General features: G+C 43.1%; 5 protein-coding genes across 6 annotated transcripts; all 5 read right to left on the bottom strand.

Annotated features, from left to right (window-relative positions):
- Window positions 1-514: 514 nt before the first annotated feature.
- LOC105689664 lies at window positions 515-1,679 on the bottom strand. The gene is made up of 2 exons (XM_012406836.3): window positions 1,524-1,679; window positions 515-1,400 (listed from the first exon to the last, which is right to left on the bottom strand). The coding sequence occupies exons 1-2, from the start codon at window positions 1,533-1,535 to the stop codon at window positions 1,011-1,013; spliced, it is 402 nt and encodes a 133-aa protein (XP_012262259.1). The 5' UTR covers window positions 1,536-1,679; the 3' UTR covers window positions 515-1,010.
- Window positions 1,680-3,693: 2,014 nt separating this feature from the next.
- Window positions 3,694-4,246, bottom strand: LOC105689667 (cuticle protein 12.5-like). Its single transcript, XM_012406839.3, has one exon. It carries the CDS (start codon window positions 4,168-4,170, stop codon window positions 3,829-3,831), a length of 342 nt encoding a protein of 113 aa, XP_012262262.2. The 5' UTR covers window positions 4,171-4,246; the 3' UTR covers window positions 3,694-3,828.
- A 1,408-nt stretch (window positions 4,247-5,654) lies between these two features.
- Window positions 5,655-6,669, bottom strand: LOC105689663 (cuticle protein 16.5-like). Its single transcript, XM_012406835.3, has 3 exons — window positions 6,511-6,669; window positions 6,176-6,391; window positions 5,655-6,078 (listed from the first exon to the last, which is right to left on the bottom strand). Exons 1-3 carry the CDS (start codon window positions 6,520-6,522, stop codon window positions 5,851-5,853), a joined length of 456 nt encoding a protein of 151 aa, XP_012262258.1. The 5' UTR covers window positions 6,523-6,669; the 3' UTR covers window positions 5,655-5,850.
- A 4,324-nt stretch (window positions 6,670-10,993) lies between these two features.
- On the bottom strand, window positions 10,994-13,244 carry LOC105689740 (tubulin beta chain). Of its 2 annotated transcripts, none has more exons than XM_048657946.1 (2): window positions 12,834-13,244; window positions 10,994-12,391 (listed from the first exon to the last, which is right to left on the bottom strand). In XM_048657946.1, exons 1-2 carry the CDS (start codon window positions 12,840-12,842, stop codon window positions 11,105-11,107), a joined length of 1,296 nt encoding a protein of 431 aa, XP_048513903.1. In that variant the 5' UTR covers window positions 12,843-13,244; the 3' UTR covers window positions 10,994-11,104. The 2 variants fall into 2 exon arrangements, with proteins under 2 accessions (XP_048513903.1, XP_012262415.1); XM_012406992.3 differs by lacking the exon at window positions 12,834-13,244 and adding an exon at window positions 12,532-12,665.
- A 147-nt stretch (window positions 13,245-13,391) lies between these two features.
- On the bottom strand, window positions 13,392-14,362 carry LOC105689666. The gene is made up of 2 exons (XM_012406838.3): window positions 14,226-14,362; window positions 13,392-14,102 (listed from the first exon to the last, which is right to left on the bottom strand). Exons 1-2 carry the CDS (start codon window positions 14,334-14,336, stop codon window positions 13,812-13,814), a joined length of 402 nt encoding a protein of 133 aa, XP_012262261.3. The 5' UTR covers window positions 14,337-14,362; the 3' UTR covers window positions 13,392-13,811.
- Window positions 14,363-14,941: the final 579 nt, after the last annotated feature.

Here is a 14,941-nt window from a genome sequence, read left to right as displayed (position 1 = left end):
ATCGTAAGCCCCTGCTGTTATGATAGTATATCCTTCGCCTGAGGTACATAAAACATACAGTACATGCAGCGCGTGATATCGTCGCAGGATAATTCAGCGTGAACGGGACTTGAACTGTTGCCCCGGAGTGGTTGCGAATACGATCGGGATACGGATACTCGCTGCAGGGTATTAAAATTAATGAAGTGCCGCGGAAAATAGAAGTCGGAGAGATAAACTTCCCCTGTTTATAAACGTACGGAAAGTCACGGTATGTAATGCTACATTTCGTTAACATCCGGCTCGCTGCACTGTGCATCGTAGCTGGTCAGTTCCAAGGACTTCGGGAATATCCCAATACGAGGCCGTCTTCGGCTCGTCAAGGTGTCCTCGAGCTATCTTACATTTTTGCAGACATCTTGGCAGCCTTTATTTCCAACGTTTCGTATCGTAATTTTTCGTAAACCATCTGAATGTATAAAATTTTCAGGGATGCGGGTCGAGTGGGGTATATTTTTCATTGTTCAACGGGTAATTGAATGTATCAGAATTTATTCGATGAAATCATAAAGTTGACAGTAATTGCAAACATTGAGGATGGACGTGCGATTCGGTCGGATTTCATGTACAAAAATAAGACCCTGCGACACGACCTGCGTGTAATAAATGCCGATGAATAATTGATTGGGCGTTGGTCCGGTCGGTCAATATTTTAATTATGATACCAGGTCGACCTTGCAACGGCCAGTATTATGATCTCGATATTATCATCAGAGGTGCGATAAAATTGGTCAATCGGCGTTGTCATTGCAACCTCGTCAGTAATGTCGATTCTCAAAATTAATAGCATTCTCAATAAATACGGCCAGACTCACGTCAGACCTTGTAAATTTTAATTTTTGATACCGATTCTGACGGCTCTAGCTCGTATATTCAATTTTTGAAAACCTTATCGTCGAGTCATGCCAGTCGTTTATATTACGCCCACGGTAAATCTCCTTTTCCTGATCAGCAAACCGTTCAGAAATCGATTACCAAACGCTCACTGCTCCGGGATGGGCGTAAGTGGTGTAAGCCAGAGCTGGTCCGGCGTAGCTAATTGAAGCTGGGACATGAGCGGCGTATGAGATAACCGGGGCTGTTCCGTGTACAACGGTGTTCCCGTGGGATTCGATGGTTTTTTCGGCAACCAGATGAGCTGCGTGGGGTACGGCGTGAACGTTTTGAATAATCGGAGCGGTGTAGGCGATGGGTGCGGTGTAGGCAATCGGTGCGGTGTGGACTACCGGGGCCGATCCATGGACCACCGTGTTCCCGTGGGATTCGATAGTCTTCTCCGATATCAAACTGCTGAGGAGAGGACTCGCCAACAATCCTCCGGGTCTGGCAACGGCGACGGCTACGAGAGCGGACAAGACGACCTGGGGAAATCGAAGAAAAAAATTGCAAGTCTTTTAATTGGGGAGGTGATCTTCGGGGTGGGTAATTATAATTTTTTGTGCGACTCGATGTCGATTGCAGCGGATTATCTTTCGTATACTCACTAGCTTGAACATGACGATTGGGTTTGTTTGGACGTTTGGCTTAGGATTTTAACCTGAGACTGATCTGCTCCGTAGTGTTCTCCCGGTGTTTATATAGTCGGGAACGTCTCGCGTTGTCCGGGACCAAGACCGAGACCTTCGACAACGAGTTCGCCAACACGCTAGCCGCCTTCCACCATTAACTACTTATTCTTGTATTACACCAGTACCGGGTATACGACTAGGAAGCATCTGCAGCCTCGTTTATGACGTCGAATATTATTGTGAGAAATAATATTATTCATCTGTATCATTTCTTTTTTTTTTTTTTTTTCTCATTCCACAATGATCAATCTTATTGGATCTACTGTCTAAATTCCATATGGGAAACCTCGATATTTAATTATTCAACCGCGACGATAGAGAGTCTGGTGATTGTTCTGGAATAAAATCAGATTCTCGTTCAGATTATCGTTAACGACGATTAATTGTCAGGTTTCTAATACATTGTCATGCTCCCGACGATATTCTTCAACCATTTATTATCCTAGCACATACAATAAGAAAGTACTTTCGAGTTTCGAGTATTGCATTACGTAAAAAATGGTCGTTATTACACGAGTTGTTTAGTTAAAATCCTCAAATAGTATTTCACCGAGTGTGATATATATGCGTAGATTATGCCAGTTCAGTTGGGCAACGCGATGACGAAAGTCAGTTAGACTTCCTCGTCTACACAGTTGTTAGCTACATAAACGAGCTGGGGCCCTAAGTCAGGGCCATTTGGTGTATAATTGAAAAATTAAAAGGACTTCCGCTCGCTTCGAAAAGAAATAAAGATATCACGCGCACCCCGTTAATATACGTCTAAGAATTATGTAAAAACTGTTGGGCTTTTTAAAGAAAATTAGATACACAAACAGCGAATATACACCTTATACAGCGATTGTTCGTATTCCGTCAATGGTATGAACATAATTTAGCAATATTCTTACATTAGAATTTTTGTGGATCACTATTGAATTCATATTTAACATAAAACGGTTTCACATCCGTGTAATAATTCATGTGGTCACGGTCGCGTATTTCGAATTGCAATGTTTCGTAGCGAATTAGCCTCGTGTATTATAAATTCTGAAATTTCGGTGACCTTCTGACTCAAAAAATGAAATCATTTTCTCTCCTATAAAGACCACAGGAGAAAAAGAAGGAGAACAAAAAATGCAATAAAACATTGAAGTATAGTCGTAGGAAATTGTATCAGAATTTCTACAGAGAAACTGCTCTACGACCTTGCAGGATCAAGGCTCCGGGATCCAACGAAGGCCATTTCGTATTTCGTTTTCCGTTTTTTTTTCCTATGTACATTATTTTTTTCTCGTTATCCCTTATCAGTCGAATTTCCATAACGATATAGTTTCGGATAGCTTGAGGCGTTGGGTTCGTTTTATTTGAATGTTTATCGACCGGTGAATCGGCAGAATTGAAAACGATTAGATCAGTAATCATAACTATACCTACCCAATAAAATAGATCAGATAATCTATTGGTACTATTCATAACTGAAACTATAACGATACTTTTTATTTGCATTTGGCTATTTTTTTTTTATTGTTTTCACGCAGGATACATTTCAGTTTCGCTACGACGGTAATAAGTGTGGGACGACCGAATAGCGGACGTAGTAGGTGCGAGAAGAGATAAATATTCCGACTTTTGTCCCAGGAGAAAGGCTACGGAGCAACTCCATACAATATTCCGGGAGTCTGGATGAGATTAGAATAACCGTTGGTCGCGGAAGCTTATTTTCTATGTCCAACCTGTACGTCACGGTGAGTTTTACGATTTATTATTAGACGTATGGTACACAGACTCGTTCCAGCAGCGGTGCGGCATATGATTTCACGTTGAATTTATTTTTCAACGACAATAAGGACGAGCGTGACGAGCCTGAGGATTAGGATTACGAACGATGAACTTGGCGCATTTACGATTTCAAACTATCGTTGACCAACGACACTCCGTTGCATAATTCTTTCCCAAGTGCTGCGGGAATTATTTATATCCTCTCTCGGAGTCGGAGTCAGAACTCCGCACCCCTGCGGTCACGTGCGTGGTAATGAACGTAGGTTTTCAAAAATCATACAAGGGATGCGTCAATCATACGGAGTGAAAAAAAAAAAGGAGACAATTTTTCTTCATAACGAATGCTTTTTGTGTATATTTTTAGAAAAAAAAATTTTTATTCAGTATCAAATCATTAGTCTTTCTTCCATGAACAATTTTACAGTTGTTACGGGCTCATCCAGTCGACGTTTTCCCACGATCAGTGGATGTAAGCCGCTGCTCCGTATCCGTAAGCGAAGGGGACCGGGGCCCGAACGTACGCGGGGGCGGCGGCGTAAGCCAAGGGTGCAGGATGAGCGGCGTAAGCGATGGGGGCCGTTTTGAGGTAAGTTGCAGCAGGTGCGGCAGCGTAGGTGTGCACGTAATCGATCGGGGCAGCAGCGGCGATTATCGGACTCTTCACGGATACTTTGTAGGTGTTCGCGTAGCTGGTAGCGACCGGAGTGTGCGCCACCACCGCAGCCGGAGCGGCGATTATGCCTCCCGGAGCTGCCGACGCGACGGCCGCCAAGGCGACGAGGAGGACGACAAACTTGTACATGGCGATGAGGAGCTTTTATCACTTTTGCAGTGCGACGATGTGGCTTTCGACTCTGTTGATCGAATGATTTCTGCCTGAATTCGTCCAGCTTTTATAGGAACCTCAACGCCAAGGAGTGTACGTGTTATTCAGCCCCCCCTCCACCTTCTTCGCCGCGTTTCTACCACACCTGGATCTACGTGTAGGTACGTAGGAAGGAACTTTTGAATCCTGGAGCACCGCCTCGCACATTTACAGGGCAGACCGGGCTGGTTATAGGAAGCGCTGTACTACATCAGGGAACGGAGACTCGTAGAAGGGGAAAATAAGTTGCAGAGGTCGTCCGGACGGGAAATATTGAGAGGGGATGGACGGAGATGGACACGGAGGTCATCTGCGACGCAAACGGTAGACTGCTTTGGTTCGGCCCTTTGCTCTGAAATTCGGTGAGTTTTATCGAACGAATGATTTTCATTGATCGGGGATGAAAGGCGAAGATCGAACGATTTTCGTGCGACGAAGCTCTTCGATCGTATTCGCGTTATTTTTTTTTACAAAAAATCAGCCTCTCTTTGTTCGTAGTTGTGCGACATGACGAGGTGGGTAGCTGAATATAGTTTTTTTATTTTAATTTTATTCTTTTCACCGACCACGTACACTCGAACGAACGCTTGATCCGCATGAAATTCAATTTCTATGCGAGTATTTCAGTGGTTTTCAAACCATACCGTACGTGTACACGTTAGTGGCACGAAACTCTTGATAAAAAAGAGCGATGAAAAAAACGCCATGTTCCTCGGTTTGTTATCGTACCCCACGTCCCTTTCTTTTCTTTATTTATTTATATTTGGTATCTTTTTCTTTTTTGTGTTCCGAGAGAACGAGGCCTTGAATTCGGACTGGATTCGCGAACGTCGAATCGGTTGCGCACTATTTTTTTTTTTTTTTTTGTCTTTTTTATTAACAAAAAATAACAGAGTAACAAACTCGTGTATATTATTACACGCGTTGTATCGTACCTCGTTGCACCTTCGGATACGATGATTTATTTTTATTCGACATGAACCGCGTGTCCAGCGAATCGGAATATACCTGTAAAGTCTAGTTAAATTTGAGCCGGTTGCGTCACGTTGTGCAGTCTGATTAGCTAATTACCTGTTTTAAGTTTCTCTCTTCCTCCCTGTTTTTTTTTTTTTTTTTCCAATACCCGATGATTAGCTTCGCGGATAAACGGGAGAGGGGAAAGGGAAAGAGGTGTGGCGCCGCGGATACTCCGGCTAAGTGTGATTCTTTGTTTGCTCTACTTTTGTCGAGTGGTACCAACGAACGGTGAATCGATTTCGCAATTATTAGGTGACAATTCGAAGCAACTTTTCTTTTTTTTTTGCCCAATCGAACCGGTTCCGACGACGGTGTACAGCAGCTCGAGGGTGGTCATCCAATTTCGACGAGCTGTCCGTTGCTTTTCTGACAGAGGGTTGTGAATAAAAATCCGATGTTTTGTATATATTTGAAATTTTCACGTCAAGTGGATTTTATTGTCGAAAGATTATTCCTCCAGTTTTCAACGTGGCGAGTACAATAAATTATACGTGAGATGGCAGAAGGAGGATCCTAGTATCGCAATTCGTGCAGAAAAATTTCATTCTCTAATCTCGCGTGTTGGTCGTTCGGAGCGGATCGGTTTCAAGAGCAGGTTTCCTAGTGGACGTACGAACCGTGTCCGTATCCAAGTCCTCCGTATCCGTATCCCAGACCGTTACCGTAGCTGGAGTATCCGTTGTATCCGTTGTACCCGTATCCGATAGCTCCGTGTCCGTAAGCCAAAGCGGGGGCGGCCGCGTATCCAAGAGCGGGAGTATGAGCGGCGTAGCTCAGAGCGGGAGCGGCGACGGCGACTTTGGTCACCGCGGGGGTTGCGTAGGAGACCTGAAATAAAATATCGAGATGCGTTCGAATTGTCTCGTTCCGAATGGGAGAATTTTTAATCTCCCTCGTCCCTCGTCGTCGAGGATGCATTTTTTACCTTGTAGGTGTTGGCGTAGCTCGTGGCAACGGGTGCGGCGTGCGCGGCGTAACTTACGACGGGGGTGGCGTGCGCGGCGTAACCGAGGGACGGGGATGCGTAGCTCACTGCTGGGGCTGCGACGGCTACACCGTGGCCTAGGGAACCGTATCCGTAACCTCCGTAAGAGGGAACGAGACCGGCGGAAGCGTAGGCCAGAGAGGCGACGAGGAGTGCCTGAAAAATCGAAAGCAAAATTTCGAAAAATTGAAAGTAATCGATCGCGGAGAAATCAAAAGCGTGGATTCCGATCCGGTGTACGAGTAGCTTTGTAAAAAAACGAAGAGAATACTCACGAGAGCGAACATGTTGGGATAGTTTGGTTGATTGTCCCCGGAGGTATTTGCAGGTAGACGAAGTTCAGCTGACTGTGCAGAACTAGCCCCGTCCGCCCTCTTATATACCTAGCTGATCTCTTGCCGTTCTATCTAGCCTTTGCATACGAGAGAATGGTAAGAGTCCGGCTCTGGCTGTGGATTGCAAAAAAAATTACCCCCGCATAACTAATTCGGTAATATAGTAGTAGGTCTGCCGTCTACCACATGTATATACATATATATTTCGCAAAAAAAAAAAGAAGGATATAAAAGTAGGAATAAAGGAAGGTTTTTCGAATGCATCGTAAGAGCAAGGGGGAAGGTGGAGGACGCGAGAACGTCCTGTAATATAACTGCGAGAGGGCGTGGAGATTAGATTGATTCTGAATCATTCAGTGATGTAAAATGTTACCGTTTCTGTTACTATGTACAGGTATAGGTGTATATGCTCAGAAGAGGAGAAGGAGGAGGAGGTTGAGTTCGTGACGAGGAAGGTCCTCGAAGGTCGGTTCTATTATGAGAATTATTAAAGTGTGTATCCCCGAGAAACGATGGGAAACGTTCGAAATTTTTATAACACCGTATAATTCATACGTGCAGAGTCGGCGGTCGGCGTTGCTCGGGTCCGTTTACCTTCGCGAGTGTTTACGCGAAATAAAAACACCACTTACAAAGTGGGGACACCTTGAAATAATCACCATTATACGGCTGCTGTTTTGTACTTACACGTATCGGCTACACTTTGACGATATCGCCAATTATATACGCCCTATGGAATATTGTATTCAGAATTCCTCGATCTTCGTATTATTATGTTCATTATAGTTACGATCTCTGTTTTCTTGATCGCGACTTTTCAACCGTGAAGAGTGGCCTTAGGAGGTCTCCCCCATTCATTTATAACTATAATACTATCTAGGCCGATGAGAGAATTAGGATTATCCCATATTTAATGAAACTCGCACTTTCGGATTATGCGAATATACACGTGCGTGTGATATCGTTCGCTCCCACACGGAGTTATACGCACACGGTTCGCGGAGGTATTTCAAATTTTAAACCTGCGCTCGTAAATCTAATTAGAAAAAGTGTTAATAACGACGGTCGACTTGTTTCGCCACAGATGCGTCAGATGAGTGATTTCTGATAAATTCATGTTGAAAAAATGCGTCTGGAGGTGTGGTTGGAAAAAACATGGTACATATTATTACTAATATTTATTTACTATTCTCACGTCCTTCGTGTGTATATAACGTGTAATTCTCGAACCTTCGTGGCGGTTGAATCGCTTAGATTGTAATAAGTTTCCGATGATAGTATATCATTATTTTCAATGCTATGGTATAAAACAGCACGAACCTCAGCTCCACGCCTGAGCTTTGTCCATTAATTAGTGATCTACGCGTTTCCCAACTAGCCTGTGTAGTCGCCTATGATACGCGATGAGCTAGATATGTGCGAAATAATATAAAAATGTAACGATAGATATTTCGCAAAAATTTTCGTCTGTTATACGTATTATACATGTATATATATTATTTGGTGTTCCTAATTAGCTCGTGTTACTCGTGTTGTTTCATATCGGTGAAAGTCCTCCCACGACTTACGCGGTGATCGGTGTTTCAAATAATTGTGCGGATATTTTATGTCTGCTGTGTGTATATACAAAATACACAAGTGATTTCGATAACAAGGATATCCCCGTTGCTTTTAATCTCGTCTCATCGCCAGCTCTACCGTGCGTGAGTATTTATGAATGTAGGTGTGTATATTATTTTTATCGTCGAGACGTGGCCAAATCGATGGTGCGTGAATTAATCAGTCGTCATGTGCATACGAAATTCGTAGGTGATATAATATATGTATCGATATCTGCAATCTTGTATACCCCTGTACTATTTATAGTGCAAAATTGAAAGTCCTGAATTCGTGTATACTTTTGCGTCGCCGCTGCTGATCCTCGTGTATCGCTGAATCTAACAGATTATCTCATTCTGGCTAATGAGACGTTAATTACAAGGGCTTCCCCTAAAGGATATTCAATCTGGGATCGATTACGAGTCACACGTGTAGCGAAGCATTAATCCGATCTAATGATTGTCATGTGTCGCAATCAGAATATCAGTTACATAATTCTATGTAGGTATGAACTAATTTATGCAGGTGATCGGTGTCAATTTCTTTGATGGTGGTAACGGCGTTCGCGTTGCAACTGTACAATAATCCATCTGCATTGTTTTGAAATCCATACGTGGATAGGTATGCAATATGCATACATACGTACATACATATTTCGTCAATTAGCGAATAGCGATTATCGTCGATTTTGAACATCGCCCATTTAAATTTAGACCTTAATATCGTAATGTATACTTATAGTGTATATCCATATTGTTTATGCGTCGAATATAATATGCGTTATACATACCGTGGGTATTGTGTATGTACATAACATTGACCTTCCCAGATTGGTTATCCACGTGTGTATTAATTAGTATTACCGATACACGCGTTATCTAATATTATATCGTTACAAAATATTCCTACGTTAATTGGTGTAGAAATTTCTCGATGCCTACCCACATGTGTTCTTCGAAAAGTTTAATTTTTTACCCAACCGCGCGGCTTGTGAATAAATATGTTTCTTCTCAAATATTGTATGATCCGATCTGAAAAAAGTTGTGTCCAAACGGAAATATAGATATCCAATGATATTATTGTCATTATACCATATAGTTGTTCTTGCAGAAGCGATCGTTATCTACACCGCATTATGATCACACGCTTGCAAATAAAAATGATCGCGGAATATGACGTTAGGTCAGTTACCGCTATTTCATATACGTACACATGTTCGTAGGATATACCTATAGGTAGTCGATCACTTGGAGCAGCATAGAGTTCGCACGCAACGTAATAGTAATCGCGTTATTGAATCTAGAACGGAAAGCCGTAGGCGTTAAAATTATTATCATTTTTTATTATTTGTTTAAATTTACTATACATACATTAGGGTGGGTTGGAAAAATTTTTTAATTGATATTTTGAAGTAGCCCACTCGTTTTTTGGATAAATAATTGATCAATTGGGGTACTTTTTGGCTTTCAGATTTAGATTCCTGAGCTGATTATACGTGAGATTACTCTTGAAGAACCAAAAAGAAATCCGATTTTTGAGCAGAAAATGAATCATTGTTTTAATTGGGTTTAATATGCTTTTCTTACGTATTTTCACCTCAGGAATCCGAATCTGAAAGAAAAATTGATCTATCTCTAAAATTAACCGAGTGATCGCCAATTTTCAGCTTTTCGGGGTCAAAAATAAAAAATTCATTTTATGGTCTATTTTAATGTAATTTGAGCTCAGGAATACGAATCTGGAAGTAAAATTGATCTATCTTCAAAAATGACCGAGTAATCCCCATTTTTTCGCATTTTTTGGCATAAATTTGAGGATATCTCGAAAGGAAAAAATCGTAGCTCAATTTGGACAACGGATTCGTGTTCCTGAGGTCAAAACACATAAGAAAAGTGCCATACGATCAATTTTAAAAAATAAAAAATTTTGGCCAAAATTTGAAAAAATCGTAAGGGGTACCCCTTGGAAAAATCTCAAATTTTGACCAAAAATTTTTATTTTTTAAAATTGATCGAAGGACACTTTTCCTACGTATTTTGACCTCAGGAACACGAATCCGTTGAGAAAATTGAGCTACGATTTTTTCCCTTCGAGATATCCCCATTTTTATGCCAAAAAATGCGAAAAAATGGGGATAACTCGGTCATTTTTGAAGGTAGATCAATTTTTATCCCAGATTCGGATTTCTTTTTGGTTTTTCAAGAGTAATCTCACGTACAATCAGCTCAGGAATCCAAATCTGATAGCCAAAATCATCTACTCATGCAATCGATCGAGTAATCATCAATTATTCGCTGTTGGGAGCAGAAAAATTGAGACACGATGGGTCGAAATATTCGCATTTTTCAATTCACCAGCAAACCCGAACTTTGCTGGCATCAGGTAGCCACGGGCGCGCGGTTTGTTTTGGGGCGTGACCTCTGCTCAGCCCCGAAAGTGACGTCTCACAACAAAGCGCTAGGCTGCTGGCTACCTGACTCCAGCAAAGCTCGGGTTTGCTGGTGAATTGAAAAATGCGAATATTTCGACCCATCGTGTCTCAATTTTTCTGCTCCCAACAGCGAAATTTTTTTGGCTGGAAGTACCCCTACTAAGAAAATTAAAAAAAAAATTTCTTCAACCCATCTTAATATATAGGGGTATATTTTTTAACAATCAAACGAAGAGAAGAACTTTAATAATACAAAACTGACAAGTATTGGTTTTTACGAATTTTAATGTTCTGATACAGAATTATAACAACGAAAAAAAAAGAAATGAAAAAGCAACGCGCGAATTGCAACGAATGTAAATCGGGATATTAATTCCGAAATGGTATCGGGACAACCACCGAAAGTTTGAAGTTCGGTTCATATTTTCCAATGATTTTATCACGATGATTTGAAGAGAGAAATAAAAAAAAAGAGACGACGACATTTTCCTTCCGTCAAGGGATCTATTTGTCCTCCCCCTCGCCTTCTTCTTCTTCGTCAAATTCTCCGTCTTCCTCGGCCGTAGCTTCCTGGTACTGTTGGTACTCCGACACGAGGTCATTCATGTTACTTTCGGCTTCGGTAAACTCCATTTCGTCCATCCCCTCACCTGTGTACCAATGTAGGAAAGCTTTGCGCCTGAACATCGCTGTAAATTGTTCGGAAACTCGTTTAAAAAGTTCTTGTATAGCCGTCGAATTTCCTATGAACGTTGCGGACATTTTCAACCCCCTCGGCGGAATATCGCAAACCGCCGTCTTCACGTTACTGGGTATCCATTCGACGAAATACGAACTATTTTTATTCTGAATGTTCAGCATCTGTTCGTCAACTTCCTTCATCGACATACGTCCTCGGAAAACGGCGGCCACCGTCAAGTATCTCCCGTGTCTCGGATCGCACGCAGCCATCATATTCTTCGCGTCGAACATCTGCTGAGTTAATTCGGGGACGGTGAGCGCTCGGTACTGTTGGGATCCTCGTGACGTCAGGGGCGCGAATCCGGGAATGAAAAAGTGTAGCCGAGGAAAGGGGACCATGTTCACCGCCAGTTTTCTCAAATCGGCGTTCAATTGACCGGGAAATCTCAAGCAGGTAGTGACCCCGCTCAGAGTAGCGCTGACCAGGTGGTTGAGGTCACCGTAGGTCGGTGTAGTCAGTTTCAGCGTTCTGAAACAAATGTCGTACAACGCCTCGTTGTCGATGCAGTAAGATTCGTCGGTATTCTCGACCAGTTGATGGACCGAAAGTGTGCAGTTGTAGGGCTCGACGACGGTGTCCGATACTTTTGGCGAGGGAACGACGCTGAACGTCATCATTATGCGGTCGGGGTATTCCTCGCGTATCTTCGATATCAGCAACGTTCCCATTCCGGCGCCCGTTCCACCGCCGAGGGAATGCGTCAGCTGGAAACCTTGCAGACAGTCGCAACTCTCGGCCTCCTTTCTTACGACATCCAAAACTGAGTCGACCAGTTCCGCGCCCTCCGTGTAATGACCTTTCGCCCAGTTATTTCCGGCACCGCTTTGACCGAACACGAAATTGTCGGGGCGGAATATTTGACCAAATGGACCCGAACGCACCGCGTCCATTGTTCCCGGTTCAAGGTCCACCAGGATGGCTCGCGGCACGTATTTACCCCCCGTCGCTTCGTTGTAATAAACGTTTATACGCTCTAACTGCAAGTCGGAATCGCCGTGGTACGTTCCCGTTGGATCGATTCCATGTTCGTCGGATATTACCTCCCAGAACTGGAAAACGTTTAAGGGGGTTTCAGGGGGCGGATCGCCACAGAGGATATCACGGGACACGGGGTGTTATATTTTGCGAGGGGAATAAAAATGGGCTTTTCGAAATGTCAAGGGGTGAAAAAAATTCCGGACGTTCTTACCTTCGCTCCGATTTGGTTGCCGCATTGACCGGCCTGCAGATGTGCAATTTCACGCATTTTGTCTGATGTTTTGATACTTGAAAGTTGGAGACGCCGTAAAATAACTTATAGCTTACGTGTACGTACGATCTAACGGTTAACGGATGCTTTCGAGACTCCGGAATACCATGAGAATTTTTAAAAATAAATTCGAAGCGAGCAACAATTTTTCATATGTTTCTCTCTCCGCGGTAACGGGCGAGAAATTTCTTTCAAGGGAAAAAGGGGTGGCCGTGAATCGAATCATTGTAATGTATACCTACTGTCGACATTTCTCAATCTCTGAGAGACGAATTATTCGTATCACTCGTGTTTCGCTCAACAGAAGTTCACTTTGTCGCAACGACGCCGCGAAGAATTGGGAAACTCTCGACTCTAAAAAGCGGTGAATAAAAAAAAAATTCTTCAGCGGTTTAATTTGGTAGCGCAATCGTTACGCGTACGACGTATACCCGTGTATGTACATAATATTCACATAATATAATCCCGTGTGACAGAGAGAGAGAGAGAGTAACGCAATTTAGGTGCAAGGCCATTCTAGCAGCTGTTATTGTCGCTTGCTATAATCTAGATAATTATATTACAGTATTACGGAAACACTGGGCACATGTCATACCCCCTCGTACGAATATCAGCCACGATTTAACCAGCTCTATTATGCCTACCCGTCTAATTACGATTACAATACCCACGTGCGTGGAGTGAATTTTTATCATCGCGAATGTAATTCGGTCGTTGCAAACTTGCTGCGTATCGTGCATACGTTTTATGCCATGTACGGGATAGAATGGAAGGTCGATGCGACGGTGCAATGAATAATGTTTCTTGTCTGAATTTCTTTTATTTCAACAATCGTCTTGTAAAAATGACAATATCTTTCCGGAAGTAGGTTGATGACGATTTAAAAATTAAAAATAATTTTTCGATCACAGTTCCAGTCACCGCAGAGACCAAGTGTCGGATGGAAGCTCGACTATTTTCCTCCCTGCCCTCCAAGTTCGTCCCAAGTTTTCGGTGTAATTTCCTCAGGTGGTACGCTATCCTTCGTTCATCTTTCTCCCAGTTTTAACATTTCCCAATTTCTTGGAGCGGCTGTAGTCGCTAAGGTGGGCCAGCTCTCGAGCGATTTTTAAAAGCCGGAAATCTATGCGGCACCCGCTCTCCATTTGATCTGCACTCTCCCACTCTCCGGTTCGATATTTCATACAAGTTCGACGATCGTCAGTCGTTATTCGGGAGTTTTAACGACGTCCGGCCAAAAGGGGTGCGGAATAAGGGGTGAGCGCCGGATACGCGGAGTAGGCACCGAGAGCCGGATAAGCCGAGTACGGAGAAAGTGCCGGATAAGCCGAGTAAGCCAGAGGAGCCGGTGCTGCTGCCGCTACGTAAGGAGCAGCCACGGCGTGGTTTACAGCGTGTGCGTTGTAACTGGTGGCGTAAGTACCAACGGTCAAAGCTGCCGGAACGGCGGCCGGGACCGCCAGAGGTACGGCTCCTCCGGAGCAGAGAGCCACGAGGGCGGCGAAGAAGATCTGGGGGGTGGAGAAAGAAAAGAAAACAAGTTAACGGTAAATCGGTTTGGAAATATTTTTCGTTCCTCCGCCGATTTTATGCTCGGTCTTGGTATTTTTTGTTTCGTTTTGTTCTAAACTTACGAGGCACTTGGTCATCATGTTGAGAGAGAGAGTGTGTTGGGCTGGTTTGATTTGATAACGCTTCGAAGACTGCGATGATTTTGGTTCGAAGCGACGCGCTTTTATATCCATTGTCGCGACACTTATTTCCCCTCCAAGATACCGATACGACGCCGCACCCACCACTTTGTAAAACGATGCATAAAGAGTCGATCCGTAAAAAACCTCCGCCATGCATAATAGATGAACTTTATTCGTCGCGTTGGCACAACGACCATCCAAACTCCATTTCGGTTTTCGGTTCCCGTACGCGATATTCTCATAGATACAGATACGATACGGAGACACTTCTGAGTACCTATCGCTACTTTTGTCACCTAATTTTTTACACTCCGGATTAAAATCTGCTCGGTTAAGCTCAAATGTCCATTAACTCGACACGGTTCCATCGCACCGCGCGATCGGCAAAAATCTGGGGCACGCTACGTTTGATGTAGATTAGAATTAATTTCTTAAGTAGACGGTGAGCCGATGGTATTTCTTTTTTTTTTTTTTTGAATTGCAGAGAGAGGCATTTCGATTTTGATACACGAATCGATGGGAATTCGGGAAGGAGCGGCTTGTCGTAGGTTTATAAATTTTTCTTTTCGCTTAATTTTAAACGGTCGGTCGTAATGCCGACTGCGTGCGAATCGAGTTTAAAAATAATGATAATTATTTTGTTGTAATAAACTAGG

The sequence above is a fragment of the Athalia rosae genome, chromosome 7, assembly GCF_917208135.1.
Source record: "Athalia rosae chromosome 7, iyAthRosa1.1, whole genome shotgun sequence".
In the NCBI taxonomy this organism is placed as follows: Eukaryota; Metazoa; Arthropoda; class Insecta; order Hymenoptera; family Athaliidae; genus Athalia; species Athalia rosae.
The sequence above is the reverse complement of the archived record's forward strand: the minus strand, read 5'-3'. Positions and strand labels throughout refer to the sequence as shown.